Source organism: Protopterus annectens, chromosome 1.part1 (genome assembly GCF_019279795.1).
Source record: "Protopterus annectens isolate FY-2018-M chromosome 1.part1, PAN1.0, whole genome shotgun sequence".
Classification (NCBI taxonomy): domain Eukaryota; kingdom Metazoa; phylum Chordata; order Ceratodontiformes; family Protopteridae; genus Protopterus; species Protopterus annectens.
In genome coordinates this window covers 450,756,598-450,772,201 of record NC_056726.1, presented here as the reverse complement: position 1 = coordinate 450,772,201, position 15,604 = coordinate 450,756,598, and the positions used below count along the sequence as shown (strand labels likewise).

Below are 15,604 nucleotides of genomic sequence, written 5' to 3'. Positions count from 1 at the left end.
CCTTTACTCACATTAGAACTGTTTTGTTAGGCTTAGACAGTGGTGTGGTGAAGACAGATGTCTTCCTCCGGGAACTATTTTGTGAAGTTGTTACTATAATCCTGAAGTTGTGCTATAGACAGAGGATTTTAAACTCATAACCTGCTATCTACTGGTGTTATCGTGCAACACACACAAATGTTTTTTTTTCAATTCCCAAGTCACAAAGTTATTAACACGAACTCCCATGATACGTGTACCATTCCTCTTAGTCACTGCAGTTCACCTGTGATTTCTTTGCTTTTTTGTATTTTCCTTGGGGGCAAACTTTTCATGTTATCAATTTGAGAATAATTTGGGGTATGGATGAATCTTGGCTTCCAAAATTTTCAGAATTCCTGCCCCTGCATTCCCTTACAGAGACAGCTCCTGTAACTGATACATTTAGATAATAGTGGTGCTTTACATGTGCTCCATCTCCAGTACAGCTTCACCTTCATGGCATGCTGTGCATTAGACAAAGATATTATGATAGAAACACATTCTTCTCTGCAGTAATTAAAACTTAGGTATTTTTTCTTATGGTACTCATCGATCATTTTTACTATTGATGTTAAATGATATTATGTTGTAAAAAACCTACAGTTAAATACATTACCTGATAAACATTTCTCCATTAATTTTAAAGGTGTTACCATCAATTGTCCAGACAAAACAGACCAGAAACCTATAGAAAAGAAACTTCCAGGTGAGATTTGTTTTGTAATAATGGTATTATGTATTCATGTTTGCACAGATGTTGCTAACAGATAATGCTTTCTGACTCACTTTCATTCTTCATAGGTTCATAGGTTGGTACTAGGCTATCAGCCCTAGGGCCTATACAAGCCTAGCCATAACAATTCCCTGGCTATTTCTTCCCACATTATTTACTTTCCTTGACCCCTGTCTAGCAGGGCGACTGACGTGATCCCTGGGGTGAATTTCCTTTTTCCCATCCAATCGTCAAGGTTCCTCTTGAAGAGGTCCAAAGAGGCACTCTGCTTGACATGTATGGGCAATCTATTCCAGAGTCTGGGGAGTCTCTGGGTCAGGAACCTATCCCTCCAGCATGTTTTGTTTATTGTGATGACAAGGTTTAGATCCCTGGAGTGTGTAGCTCTGAGGGATTGGGATTTCTTTAAGTGTTTACCTTGGTGAAGTTTGTGTGTCATGAGCACTGTTCTAGGCCGACCACAAAATTGTCCAATGTGCAATGAGCTGCTTAATGGCAAAAGATTATGAAGCTAGCAATTGACTTGGGAAAGGTTTTCTGGACAGCTGCCAGCCCCTAGCTCTCGAGAAGAAAGGTGAAGCCATACTAAAGTCACATCAACTTCAGGTGAAACCTGAGCTTGCAGGCACAGATCTAACATGAAGAGGTTCTTCTTGCCTCTTTTATCTGCCTCAGTGAATAAAGCAGGATACTGAATGGATTGGTTCAGGGACAATTTGGACAGTACTTTCAGGCAGAAATATTAACTGGTCTTGTGATTCTAAAGTAATGGGCACATTTGTTAAAAGGGCTTCTGCCTTTCCTGTCCATTTTGGACTCTTAGTTAAATGAATCACAATGTATAAATAATAATAAAGTTCTGTTCTGTAGGAACTTCAGAACAACATCTGGTCTGTGACTCACTTGGATACCAAATAAGATCTCCTCCATTGATGACAGTGGAGGTAGGTACACCTAACTAAATGTGGAGTCTAGGATAGATGAATGAAAAACAGATTCATCAAAGACAATGTAATTGAAGGAAAATAGTCAGACGTTAAATACTCCAAAAAAGAAAAGTAACTGTTTAAACACAAATTTAGTGAATTTGTACAAAGCACAGCAGTAAAGTGGTTATCCTGATTACCCATAGTGTTTCTGTGGGAGGCAACCCCCAAAAGCTGCCATACAAGGGGAAAAAATACCCCATTTACCCAGTAACTCTAACCATAAACCTAAACATTACCTTAACTCTAACTCTATCGCTAAACAAAACCAAAACCTCAGTCCTTACCACAAGCCAACCCAATCTCTATGCATCAAGTCATTGACTCGTACAAGTACTTCAACAACACTGATCAGTCAAACAGCATTTCATTCATTGTAGCTTATATACAAATAAAATTCTTATTCAGTACAGCATTCACAGAAATCAATTTCAACCAAAAGGATTTGACCCCAATGCACTCATTGCTCTCAAATAAGTGGTATGCTGCCATAAACATGAATAACAACCTGTCTATGCTTCCGTGTAGTCAGCAGTTGCTATAAATTAAAAAGTGGGAAAACTGCAGGGAAAAATATTTTAAGTACATGTGTTGGTTGCATATTAGCTTCAAGACTTTTGCAGTAGCAAATCTGTATTATGAAAATCTTCAAGAAAGACGGTATTCACCTGAATTCACCAGTAAAGACTTGAAAGAGTGAAAATAGAAAGTTTCAGAAGCCATGTGGCTGAAACCCTGATATGTCTTTAAGTGGTCATTTGCACATATCCAGAGGGCTTCCACTATAGGAGGTTTTAGATATTACAGAGTAAAGACTTTAGCTTTGATTTGTCTTTCTTATAGTTTTACAAAGTGGTTTGTCTGTGTGTCTTTTTTACTCTTTGGTTTGGGTATTAATGAAATCTTAATGCAGAGTTTGAATAACAAATATTAAGATATTCTAGTCAAATTGCTATAGTTTTTTGTTTGGAGACTCTGTCTTACCCCCTCCCCCCATTAAATGTACAATCTCTGTGATCAGACTACTTTGGAGATATTTATTTTACATTTATTAATCCTCTAGGTGGTTTCATCCAAGGTTCATTTTCAGCCATAACCTGGACCCTAATATGAATGCGCGGTGGTGCAGCGGTAGCATTGTTGCCTCACAGTAAGAGGTTCTCCTGTTTGATTCTCGGCTGGACTGCCATCTGTGTGGAGTCTGCATGTCCTCTCTGCAGTCGAGTGGCCTCCGAAAGACATGTGTGAATGGGCGTGCCTTCGCCGAAGGTTGGGCATCGGGTTGGCAACTCGGCACCATAAAAATCTACTGCCAATCATTAGCGGACCGGAGTTCCGCTGTGGCGAGCCCTAACCGGGAAAAGCCGAAAAGACAAACAACCTAGACCCTAATATAGATACAGAAAGGATAGATGATGATAAATTTCAGTATTTGACATTGGAATATTTCAATTGACTGCCAATAATAAAACTTTGTATACAGTGCAGCAGACTATATATAATAAACCCTAAAGAAAGAAACATAACTTTTTCCCCAAATACATAGACTTTTTTAGCATATCAAGCACACACATGTTGTTGACCAGTATTGTAGTAGGTAATAAAATAATCACTGAAAAGGGGGAAAGTGCAGCATTTATAGGAGAGGACTTAATATGTAGATTATATTTATTTTTTTATTTTATTTATTGACACTTGTTAACTGGGGAAGTCCACTGGGCCAATGACCCATTTTCATTGGAGGCTCGGGGAGAAAAGCTGCTCCATACAAGCACAGACATTTTTACATAACATCAGCTTAACTTTGAAAGTCAAGAAAGTTTTTCACAATACAAATTGAAGTAGATGTACAAGACAAATACATATTTAGAGGTATACAATACAAGAAAAATAAATCCAGTGTGTTATATTTTTAATAATTCTGTTTGTATATTCTCATAAGTAAGAATACTGTTTAATCAATACTGTTTATTCAGCCACAGAAATAAAGAAAGCAAGAGAGATTGGATACGAAGACAGACAGTGTAAATTGCAACTATATTAAGTTAGTAAACGTTTTTGTAGTGTATAGTGGCTAAAACATTTAAGGTGGTTTAATTATATGACTACAAGAACAGACAAAGTTTTTGAGATAGTGTTCTTTTAGTACAACTTTAAATGTTTTTAAAGAGTCTAGTTGAGTAAGAGAGAGAGGGAGAGCATTCCAAAGTTTGGCAAATGACATGGGAATAGAGACGTTGTCCAGCTCTTTTAAAGATGCCGAGTAGGTGTGTGTGTTTGTATTATACTTTGAAGGAATGGGCAGAAGTTTGGATTATTTAGTAATTTGTAGGTGAGAGTAAGTTGGGAGTAATGTAGATAATGAGGGAACTCAAACCAGTTTATAGATTTAATGGCCAGGCAATGATGTGTGAGTTGGCATGTTGGAGACAAACTTAGCTATTTTACAGTAGCACAACTGCAGTTTGTTCAGGAGAGATGTGTGTAGATTAGTGAAAATGGGGCAACCATAGAGGAGGGAGGGTAGAAGTAGACTGTTGACTAGTTTCAACTTGGTAGACTTGTCCATATAGAGTTTATGCCTATAGAGTTTGCCAAGCTTAAAATGGGTCTTATTGATTGAGTTGAGTATATGATTCTCAAAGGACAGTTTGTCATAAATTGTGGTGCCAAGTATTTTGGCTGTTTTTACAATTTCAATTTTTGTATTGTTTTGAGAGAATATTTTAAAGTCTAGAGTTAGAGATTTGGTTGTGAAGAGTAAAAGTTTTGATTTTTTGGGATTAAGTAGCAGTTGAGCTTCATTAAGCCAAGATTCGATGGAAGTAAATGCATTTTGTGTTAACTTTAGGAGATCTGAGATGTTGTTAGAGGATGTAATTATTGTCGAATCATCCACATATTGAATGAGTGTACTTTGCAGGGATGCTTATGGAGATTATTAATAAATATGTTAAAAAGCAAGGGCCTAAGATCAGACCCTCGAGGAACGCCTGTGTTGTTGAGTAGGTAGATAAACACAAAAGCCAGAAGTTGTAGCTGGATTGAACCCACTCAAAGTAATGCAGACTGCAAATCACCACACAGTTGTAGAATGCAGAATCCACTTTATTAACTTCAGACCAAAAAATCCAAGGATGAGCACTTTCGTCCAGAAAGATCTAGACTTCATCAATTTACCCCACATAGTTACTTCCTTCTTATACAGTTCAAACAGGAAGTTCCACCCAGTTATAAACTAACCAATTATGTCATTAAAAGCACAATATATATTTCTCCATTATGCATTTTAATATTTTAAATAATTCACATGGTCAGTATTTATTATGTTAAGTGTATTTATTTCTCTTAACATTTTCTACTATGTCTAGTTTTTAGTATTTAATCACACATATTTATTGTTTTAACACATTCAGCATATTTAAATATTTATTGTACATTGTCATTTTATGAAGCAGTGCTTATATATAGTGTGTTTTTAGGGTGGTGGTGTTCCATGAACTTTTTCAGTTTGTATATTTTGTCTGCTTTTTAAATTCAGTGACTGTAAATATTGTGCTTTTAATGACATAATTCATTAGTTTATAACTGGGTGGAACTTCCTGTTTGAACTGTATAAGAAGGAAGTAACTATGTGGGGTAAATTGTCTGATGAAGTCTAGATCTTTCTGGATGAAAGTGCTCATCCTTGGATTTTTTTTGGTCTGAATTTAATACAGTGGATTCTGCATTCTACAACTGTGTGGCAATTTGCAGCCTGCATTACTTTGATTGGGTTCAATCCAGCTACTTCTTTTGGCTTTTGTGTTTATCTGCTTCAGTTTGTGCTTTGTGATTTTTTTTGTTAAGTAGGTAATCAGATTGCTTACTTTGCCATGTAACAGATTTTCTTTTGTGTAGATAGTTATGGAACCAGGATAGCGTGTGTGGGGAGCAGTTTATGGCCTCAAGTTATAAAAGTAGTTTTGAGTGGTACACTGTATCAAAAGCTTTTGATAGGTCTAGTAGGATCACTGCTGTTAGTAGGGCTGCATCAAAAGCTTTGTATACAGTGTTGGTAAATGACAGTAAGGCTGTTGTGCTGTGTGCTGGATGGAAACCATGTTGGGTGGGTGTGAGTAGGTTATTGTTTGTGAGATGTTTTAGAAATAGGTTCATAGGTTCATAGATTAGTACTAGGCTAACTGCCCTTGCAAGCCATTTTAAGCCTAGCCAATTATCCCTTGTGAGACTCAAACCCTGCACCTTGTGTGTGTAAGGCAAACACCTTAACCGTTAAGCCGCCCTCCCAACCGAAATAAATTCCCACTGCCAGTCTCAAACCCAGGACCTTGGTAACATTAGTCTGTATGACCTACCACTAAGCCATGACTGCCATGAAAGTAAATACACTTTTCTAAAATTTTAGATAGAGGTGAAAGTATTGAGATGGGCCGGTAGTTAGATCACTGGTGTTACCGTCTTTGTGAAGGGGTGTAATAGAGTTTTTCCATAGTTGTGGGACATATGCTTCAGAGATTGATTGGTTAATGAGAATGCTAATTGGAAGAGATATAGAATCTGCTGCAAGTTTTAGGTATTCAGATGGAAGGCCATCGAAAGAAGGGAAACATTGTTTTAGTTTTGAGAGCAGTTTACAAATTAGAGAGGTGGGTACTGGTTGTAATGTAAATACAGGAGTGGATGGGTCTTTGTAGGAATTACAACTGATGTGGGGGGAGTGGTTAGAGAGAGTATTATTGTTTTTGTTGCCTATTATACTTTTGTTAGATGTTCTTCGTTCCACATTGCTGCAGTCCTAACTATTGGGGGTAGTCCGCTGTCCAGTCGGCCCGAATACCAAAGTATAAGGCTGACGTCGGTCAGGGCGCATTAGACTGACGTCAGAACGTCAGGGTACTAATGCGCATGACCGACGCCATATCCCCAGTCTTTTTTGCCGCATGGTCCGATGCAGAAGCAGTTTTGCGAGTGCAGGTTGGCGTTCTGAAATTTTCTGAAGTCGGAGTTTCAGACCGAATCAAAGTTGGCTAAGTACCCCGTTGGGGAACATTTTGGTTTTTTCTTGCCTCAGTATTTAACCGGATGTCAGAAAAAGTGAATAACTGTATTTCTTGTGGGAAACAGATACCTCATAGGGATTACCATACCTTGTGTATACCTTGTTTAGGGCCTGAGCACGACGTTGTTGGATGCCGCTCTTGTGCTAGATTTAACAAACGCACTATTAAGAGAAGGTTAGACTGTGCCAGGTTAGTGTTTGGGAAGCGTTGCAATTATAAAATGCCGTCGGATGTTCCGACGCCCGCTTCGTCCAAAAAGCGCAAGGACAAAACAGCAAAGCCTAGGGTTGATGAACCGGCAGTCCCAGACTTCGGTCCTTTAGAAGGCTCAGTGGAGCCAGAGGTTTTGCCAGGAGTTTCTTTGGAGTCTCAGGCAGAGACTTTACTGTTACAGGATGTGCCTTCTCAGGAGGTAGGCCAGGCTGAAGGGGCTTCTCAGGTAACTGTTCTTCCCTCTCTTCCCAAGGTAGTTAGAGCCTCTCCTTCTGTTTCCAAAACTTCTCTGAGAGGTAGGCCAAGTTTAGCTTCAGTGGGGGCTTCTCCTAGCACTTCAGGTTCTGTGCCTAAGAAACATATGCTTAAAATGGCAGAAGATTTGATTACTATGATTAGAGGTTCTATGCCCCCTCCTGTTAAGAGGCCTAGGGTGGAACCTGAGTTTGAGAGTTTTGAACAGTGTTCAGAGGCTTCTGAGTCTTCTGCGGAAGATTTGCAAGAGTATCCTCCTTATTCTGATTCTGATGTGGATGATTCCACTCCTACAGCTTCTCCTCCTGAGGATTTCTCATTTTCAGAGACTCTGCATTCCATGAGGGAACACTTTAAATGGGAAGGCCAGGATTACTCTGATTCCAGGAAAAGGCTTAGGGAATTCTTGTTTTTACCCCAGCATAGGCCCTTAGCTATACCTCCTGTGTTGAATGTGGTGGAAGATGTTTTTGCAGAGGCTTCCCTGAATCCTGATTCTTTGCCTCCTGCTCCTGTTAAACCTGATAGGTACTATAGGGTGCCTGAAGCTCATAAGTATCTTTTTAAGAGTCCTAGGGCAGACCCGGAGACTGTTTCTCAGGGACCTAAATGGGTTAAGGCCTCTGTTGTTAAAAACCCTGTTCCCACTGATAAAGAGGCAAGGGCTTTGGATAGATGGGGAAAGAAAGTGTATACTTCTTCCACTTTAGCCATGAGGGCGTTGAATTGTCAGTTTCACATGCTAAAATATCAAAATTATCTCCTTTCACAATTGAAATCTAAGGTGGATGCTTTGGCGGAAGGTATTGAGTGTAAAGAGTTGCTGGATTTAGTTCATGTGTCTGAACAAGTGGGTAAGCATTCTTTGCAATGTGGTTTTGATGCTGTACAGGCCTCCTCGAGGGTGGCTGCCACTAGTTCTGTTCTTCGCAGGCATGCCTGGTTGAGGGATCAGAATTTAGCTGAGCATGTTAAGACAAGGATTTTGGATGCTCCTTTACAGTCTGATATGTTGTTTGGTTCGCCTGTGGAAGCAGTTTTGAAGAAAATGGAGGACAAAGCTAAGTCTATGCAAACTGTTAAAGATTTTTTGCAGGTGCAGCCACCGAAGTTTAGTAGAAATTGGCCTACTAAGGGATGGACATATCCTGCTTATGATTCCCAGTCTAGGGGTAGGTCTAGACGTGGTAGGGGCAGAGCTCAAGGTTCTTTTAGGCCTAGAACAGGGAGTTCACCTGCTCAGACTTCTGGTGAGGGCAGGGGTCAGCCCTTTCGTAAACAGACCCAATGACCTGCCTTTTCAGCTGCCAGTAGATTCTCGTCTGGCAGCTCCTTTGGGAGGAAGACTGTCTCTTTTCAAAGAAAATTGGGATTTAATTACTCAAGACAGATGGGTGTTGGATATCATTCACCACGGTTACAGGTTTTATTTCCATACATTGCCCCTTTCAAAGGCATGCCAGACGTTCCTCCTCCACAAAGGAAAGAGGCTCACAAGCAAATTTCTCAGTTACTCCAAATAGGGGCCATTCAGCCAGTCCCTGTATCAGAAAGGGGCCTAGGATTTTATTCTCGCCTGTTCCTAGTACCAAAGAAGGGGAACACGTGGAGACCAATTTTGGATTTATCTATCCTCAACACTTATCTGGACATTCCCAAGTTCAAGATGTTGACGTTACAACAGCTTTTACCTCTGCTGGGCAAAGATCACTGGATGGTAACTTTAGATCTCAAGGAAGCTTACCTTCATGTGCCTATAAGACTAAGTTGCAGGAAGTATCTGCGTTTCGAGCTGGAAATTCTCATTATCAGTTCTCTGCATTGCCCTTTGGCTTATCTACTGCGCCCAGAGTATTCACAAAGGTTCTGGCTCCAGTGATAGCTTACTTCAGGCTACAAGGAATTCAAATCTATCCTTACTTGGACGACTGCCTGATTCTGGCTCAAGAAAAGGAAGACCTTCTACAGCATCTGGAACATGTTATAGCAGTGCTAAGATGCCTAGGGTATTCTGTGAACGAAATAAAGTCCAGTCTAGTACCCTCTCAAGACATGTGCTTTCTGGGTGTGAGACTGAATACAGCAGCCCAGATGGCCTTTTAACCCCGGACAAACAAAAGAGTCTATCACTTTACTTCCATCAACTATCTCATCAGTCCGTGCTGACTGCAAGGACAGTCCTTCAAGCATTAGGGTTCATGGCATCTTGTATTCTGGTGCTTCCCAATGCCAAACTGCATATGAGGAAGCTACAATGGTATCTCAAAATGTATGGACACAGCACTGCCAGGATTTGGACACTGTCATTCAAATAATACCTTGCCTTCAAAAAGAATTTTTGTGGTGGGCTCAGGAATGTCACCTAAACAAGGGACTCTCTGTGACCCGGCCAGAGGCGAGTCAGATTTTAACGACAGATGCCTCGGACATTGCTTGGGGAGCTCATCTAAATGGAAAGTGGATACAAGACAAGTGGCCTGCCAGACTACAGCATCTACATATCAACATGAAGGAGATGTTGGCAGTCCAGTTTGCATTAATGGCTTTCAAGGAGTTACTTCTTCCAGGGCAGGTGTTGATTCTAACAGACAACACAACTGTCATGTGGTACATCAACAAACAAGGGGAACACATTCTTATCCTCTATGCAGGCAAGCAATGATTTTATGGGAGACTGCGCTCAGCTTGCAACTAACTCTTCAGGCAAGGTTTCTGCCGGAGCACAGAACTCCTTAGCAGATGTGTTAAGCAGACAAATCATGGATCCCCACAGTGGAAACTGGATCTTCATGTATTTCAGAAATTGACAGTGTCATGGGGAACTCCAGACATAGATCTGTTCGCTTCTCCACTAAACCACCAGCTGCCAAAGTTTTGCACAAAGGGGTTTCATCACACAGCTTGGAAAGTGGATGCTCTGTCTTTCAGTTGGAAAAATCTTCATGTGTATGCCTTTCCACCTCTGCCTCTTCTTCCAAAGGTGCTCTTAAAGGTCAGACAAGACAAGCCAAGGATGATTTTAATAGCTCCAGATTGGCCTCGGCAACACTGGTACCCACTACTAAGGAGTCTGGTAAGGAAGCCTCCATGGCCTTTACCTTTGATTCCACATCTGTTATCTCAGAAGGACGGTCATCTGCTCAATGTCAAGCTTCACTCTCTTCATCTAACAGCCTGGCATATTCTGTGTTGAAACACAGCAGGTCTCAACTTCCTCAACAAGTTTTAAATGTGATTATGGAAGCTAGAAGACCTAGTACAAGGAAAGTGTACGCTGAAAAATGGAAGAAATTTTTATTTTGGAGTACAGCAAAGAATTTGGAGATTTCTGAGCCTAATTTGAGTGTGGCTCTTCAATATCTTACTGAGTTATTGGACAAAGGTTTGTCCTTCTCTTCCATTAAGATTCATGCTGCAGCAATTTCAGCTCACTATGATTGTGACCCACCATTGTTTTCGCATCCTTTGTTCAAGCAGTTTCTTAGAGGGCAAAGAATATAAGACCCCCACGTAGAGCTCCTACTCCTGCTTGGGATCTCAATTTTGTGTTGGAAAAACTTACTCTACAACCTTTTGAGCCTGCAGCTACTGCTGGATTGAAATACTTGTCATGGAAGACTGCTTTTCTGTTGGCTATTACTTCTGCAAGAAGGGTGTCTGAGTTGCAGGCCCTTATGGCAGTAGAGCCCTTTTTGATTTTCCATAAGGATAGGGTATCATTACGTACTAATCCTTCTTTTATGCCTAAGGTGGTTTCTAGTGTGGCTTTAAACCAAACTATTCATTTGCCTACTTTTATGCAGACCCCCAAAATAAAGGGAAAAGATTTTGCACACTTTAGATGTGCACAGGCAATGCGTTATTATTTAAGCAGGACTAAGGATTTTAGGCAGTCTCAGCAGTTGTTTGTTTCTTTTGCTTTGAGTTCGCAGGGCAAGCCTGTGTCAAAACAAACTATTTCTAGGTGGATTGGGTTTTGCATTGCATTTTGTTATTCCCATCATGGCAAGGAGATTCCAGCTGGGATTAGGCCTCATTCCATTAGGGCTACTGCCACTTCAACAGCATTTCTAAGGGGGGTGGCAACTAAGGATATTTTGGAGGCAGCTACTTGGAGTTCAGTGCATACTTTCTCTAAGCATTATCACCTTCCTCTCTACTCTAAGTCTAGGGCTGGTTTTGCCACAGCTATTTTGCAAGGCATGTTGTCAGCTCCTGCTTCTTTATGATTTGCCAGCCTCCCTTACCTCTGCTTTGGGATTCTACCCAATAGTTAGGACTGCAGCAATGTGGAACGAAGAACCTAGTACAGTTTTGTACCTACCATAAATGTAGATGTTCGAGGATCCACATTGCTGCAGTCCAATTTACCCTCCCTCCTTCCCCTCTGTGTTTAGGGGTGGTTGTGTAGGTGAGGTTATATGCTGATATTTTTGTATATATTGTACATATTTTTGGTGCAGGTATATTGGGACTTGTCTTTTTAGGGTCTTCTGACATCTGGGGCAAGAAAAGACTGAGGATATGGCGTCGGTCATGCGCATTAGTACCCTGACGTTCTGACGTCAGTCTAATGCGCCCTGACCGACGTCAGCCTTATACTTTGGTATTCGGGCCGACTGGACAGCGGACTACCCCAATAGTTAGGACTGCAGCAATGTGGATCCTCGAACATCTACATTTATGGTAGGTACAAAACTGTACTTTTGTAGAGAGAAATCATTAACAAGTTTTTGGATAGTATCGATAAAATGAGAATTGAAGGCTTGGGCAATTTCTTGAGGGTCTTTGTCAGGAGATAAGGAGGGGGTTGTGTTGAGTACCATGGTTTGGGAGAGAGGAAAGAGAGTTCCAGAACAATTTGGGGTTATTTTGTTGGGTAGTGAGTTTAGTGGAGAAATAGCTTTTTTATCATTGATGACTTGCGTTTTGGCATTGTTACGGAGTTGTTTATATCTGAGTTCAAGTTGTGGGGGTTTTTTTCTATGCCATTCCTTCCAGGCTTTATCCCTGGAGGTAAGTAACTGTTTAGTTTGTTTAGTTAGCCATGGGGCATGGTTAGGCTTTACTCTTTTGGTACATGTTGGGGTAAGACTGTCTAGAATATCTAAAAAGACTTTATTGAAGTAGTTGACTGTTTCATCCAATGAAAGAAATTTGGTAGGGGACCAGTTGTGAGTTTTTAGAGACTCTAACAATAGTTATTCATTGAAATGGGTAAGATACCTAGTTGTTCTTAGACAATGCAATTTGTCAATTTGAAGTTGAGTTCTATGGGTATAGGCAGGAAGATGGCCACTAACGGTATTGGTTAGGGTCCCTGCCTTGGTGAATTTTTGAGGGTGTGAGACGAGTATCCAGTCTAGGGTTGATTCTGTTTGTTTGTTTACATTATGAGTGGGGTTAGAGATGACTTGAGTAAACTTGTGCAAGTTAACACTATTTACTGGGGAGTCAGAGATGAGAGTTTGCCAGTTTATATTTGTATCACCAAGAATGATGGTTTCATTTGATATATTGAGGGTGGCCCAGGATAGTAGATCTTCCAGAGTAGTATGTTTTGACCTGGAGGAATATAGAGTAAAGCAGTACATAACTGTTTTCTATTGTTGATGTGAAGGTTAACTAGTAATAATTGTATATTTCCGAATGTTGGTATAGGTTTATCATATGGTGTAACAGCTAAAGTGTCACGGTAGATTAATGCAACACCTCCACCTTTTTTAGGTATTCAGTCATTTCTATGTATATTATATCCTGGAAGAGTTATTTCAGTGTTAGCAATATGTGGCTTTAGCCAGGTCTCTGTGAGTGCTACAATATCTGTGGAGAAGTGAGAGAGCCAGGCATGGAATTCAGTGGTTTTGTTATAGATACTACATATGTTAATTGTAGTGAACCACATGTTCTTTGCATTAGAAGAATGGTTTTGGGCAGAATGTTTGATTGGTCCAGGGTTGGGGTGAATGTCGCCACATAGAGAGAGGGCCTGATAGTGACATATAATTATGAAGGGATGTTGAGTAATGAAGAGAGGCTTATGGTGGGGGTTACAAATTCATTTTAGTTTTATTATGATGAGAAAGGATATAATTTTTCTAAGGGGTCAAGTATGGAAGTTGAATAAAGAGGGTGAGATGTCAGAGAAACTACTGGTATTAGTGTGGGGTGCAATGGGTGATGTGGAAAATGTTGAAGTTGAGGAGTGGAATATAGTATGTAGGGAAGGTGGTGTGGGATAAGAAAAGAAGAATGGAGGTAAGGGAGATTAAGGTAGTACAAGGTTTTGATGTGTATAGTACATGTTAGGAAAAGGTTGTGGTACTATAGCTAAGGAGAAGAATAAGGAAGGTTCAGGAAGGGAAAATATTAAGGAGGATGATAATTAGGGTGGAGTGAATGGGAGGATACTGGTGTAGGTGTCTGGGTGATTAATTGGGGGTTAGACAAGAAAGGGAAGAGCTTATGGAATGTATAAATGTAATTGATGTTGGGGGTGGGTGGGAATGGGGGTAGGGGAGTGGAGTGAGGGCGAATGGTGTGGGCAGAAACCTTGAGGCAGCTTGCCAGACCACAGTAGAAACTATAGAAACCAATCAGTTAATGTGTGCCTCAAGACAGTGGAGCAGTTAAGAGTATGCAGTTCTTAGAGGTAAGAAAAACGCATGTAATAGCAACCTAACACATGCTGCATTTCTAGTTCAGTATAGTTTTGCAGCTCTTGATATTAGTAGTTGCTAAAAAGAAAGAAGACTGGACGGAGAAAGTTCAGGGGAAGGGATAGGGGAGTCCAACACTATTTTATTGAGTTAGTGAGCATGCCACTAGTCAGTAAGTACTAAAGTGTTTCACTACAGAAACTTGCCTACTACAGCAGGAAGATTAATGACACTATTAGTTTCTCTGCAGGTGAGAAGAATGTTTGTATATCTTGCCACGAGGAAGCTGCCAAGGGGTAGGAGATCCAGTTAACCTGGGTTAGTCGGGTTTGCTCACTGGGAAATTGCGAACAGCAGCTGTAAGAGGAAAAAAAAATGTTAGGACAGGGGTATTAGGAGGGATGTAGGAAAGAAGATATGTGACTGCTAAGGAAGTGTCTCAGCGTAGTAATAGAACTAGACAGGGTTAATAAAAAGGGCTTTGAGGGAGTGAAGTAACAACAAAGATGGGAGGGGGTGAGAAAGGAAAGTAGGAGGCTCTAAGAGAGGGGAGATAGTACAGCAGAAGTATCAGAAATGAGGCAGAAGTAGAACAAAATATATACAGTAAATCATTTTACAAAATGCCATCAATAAACATTGGTTACTGTAAGCCCTTTAAGGGAGTGTATACAGGTTTAAGAATAAAAACACAACAGCACAGTACATATCAGTTAACTTAAGTAAAATTAGCTCTACAAACAAAGCAGCTTAAGTAGACAAGAAGCAGTAAGTAAAACACTGTATATATAGCAAGTAAAACACTTTACGTAATGCACTCTATAGCAACTGCACTATTCTCTTCAGTTAACATTTCTTCAGTACATTTTCTGTAACTAACAAAGTAGATACAACAGAGACCAGTCCCAGAAATACTTGCATAGAAAGCAGTATATCAGTTACAGTAGTGCCCATAAATAAATAAAAATGAACACATACAGGCAATGCTTTAAACAATGGTTGTGAAAGTTGGAACTCTGGTTATAAAAAACCTTGTGGTTACAGTTGGATGTTAAAGAACCTCACAACTGCAACTGAAAGAGGCAGACCACATGGCACAGTTTTATTTAAGCAGTTAGCACAGTAGCAATCAGAAATAAAAATAGCATCAGAAAACTTGGATGGAAAAAGTATGTTGGTAGTATGCTCACTCGTATCTTAAGCCTGGAAGATATCACCAACATTGGAAGAGTGCTGTGCAGCACAAAAAATGTATAGCAAAACTCAGCAGTTTAAAGCACCCTGTAAAACTCAGTATATCAAAAGCTGTGTACAGACAATAAAAAGTGCAGAATGGTCTAACAACAGCAGCGTTACATATAACACTTAAGTGGCATGCACACTTACTTGGGGAGTAGAGGAAATTCCCTTCATAAGGATGAAAAGGCTGTTTGAAAATGGCGTCAGTTGTTGAGGGTGACTAAGTAACTTTAGAGAGGAAGTTGATCACAGAGGAGGGGCAGATGCAGTCTAAGTAGGAGACAAAGAATAAAGGAAAATGTAGTCAAAATACAGTAGCAGTGGGTCACAAGCTGTAAAGGAAAGGGGAAAGAAAGGTTGAGTAAACAGAAATGATCCCTGGAACCCTAGGCAGCTTGCCAGACCACAGTAGAAACCAACCAGTTAATGTGTGCC

General features: G+C 40.3%; 1 protein-coding gene across 3 annotated transcripts in view; it reads left to right on the top strand.

Moving 5' to 3' along the window:
• TBCE (tubulin folding cofactor E) overlaps positions 1–15,604 on the top strand; it is a 1,152,174-nt gene that overhangs the window by 1,061,616 nt on the left and 74,954 nt on the right. For all 3 annotated transcript variants that reach the window (XM_044075916.1, XM_044075896.1, XM_044075906.1), the window contains exon 15: positions 668–727. In XM_044075916.1, coding sequence (XP_043931851.1) covers positions 668–727 — 60 coding nt within the window. The remainder of the gene's footprint in view (positions 1–667; positions 728–15,604) is intronic.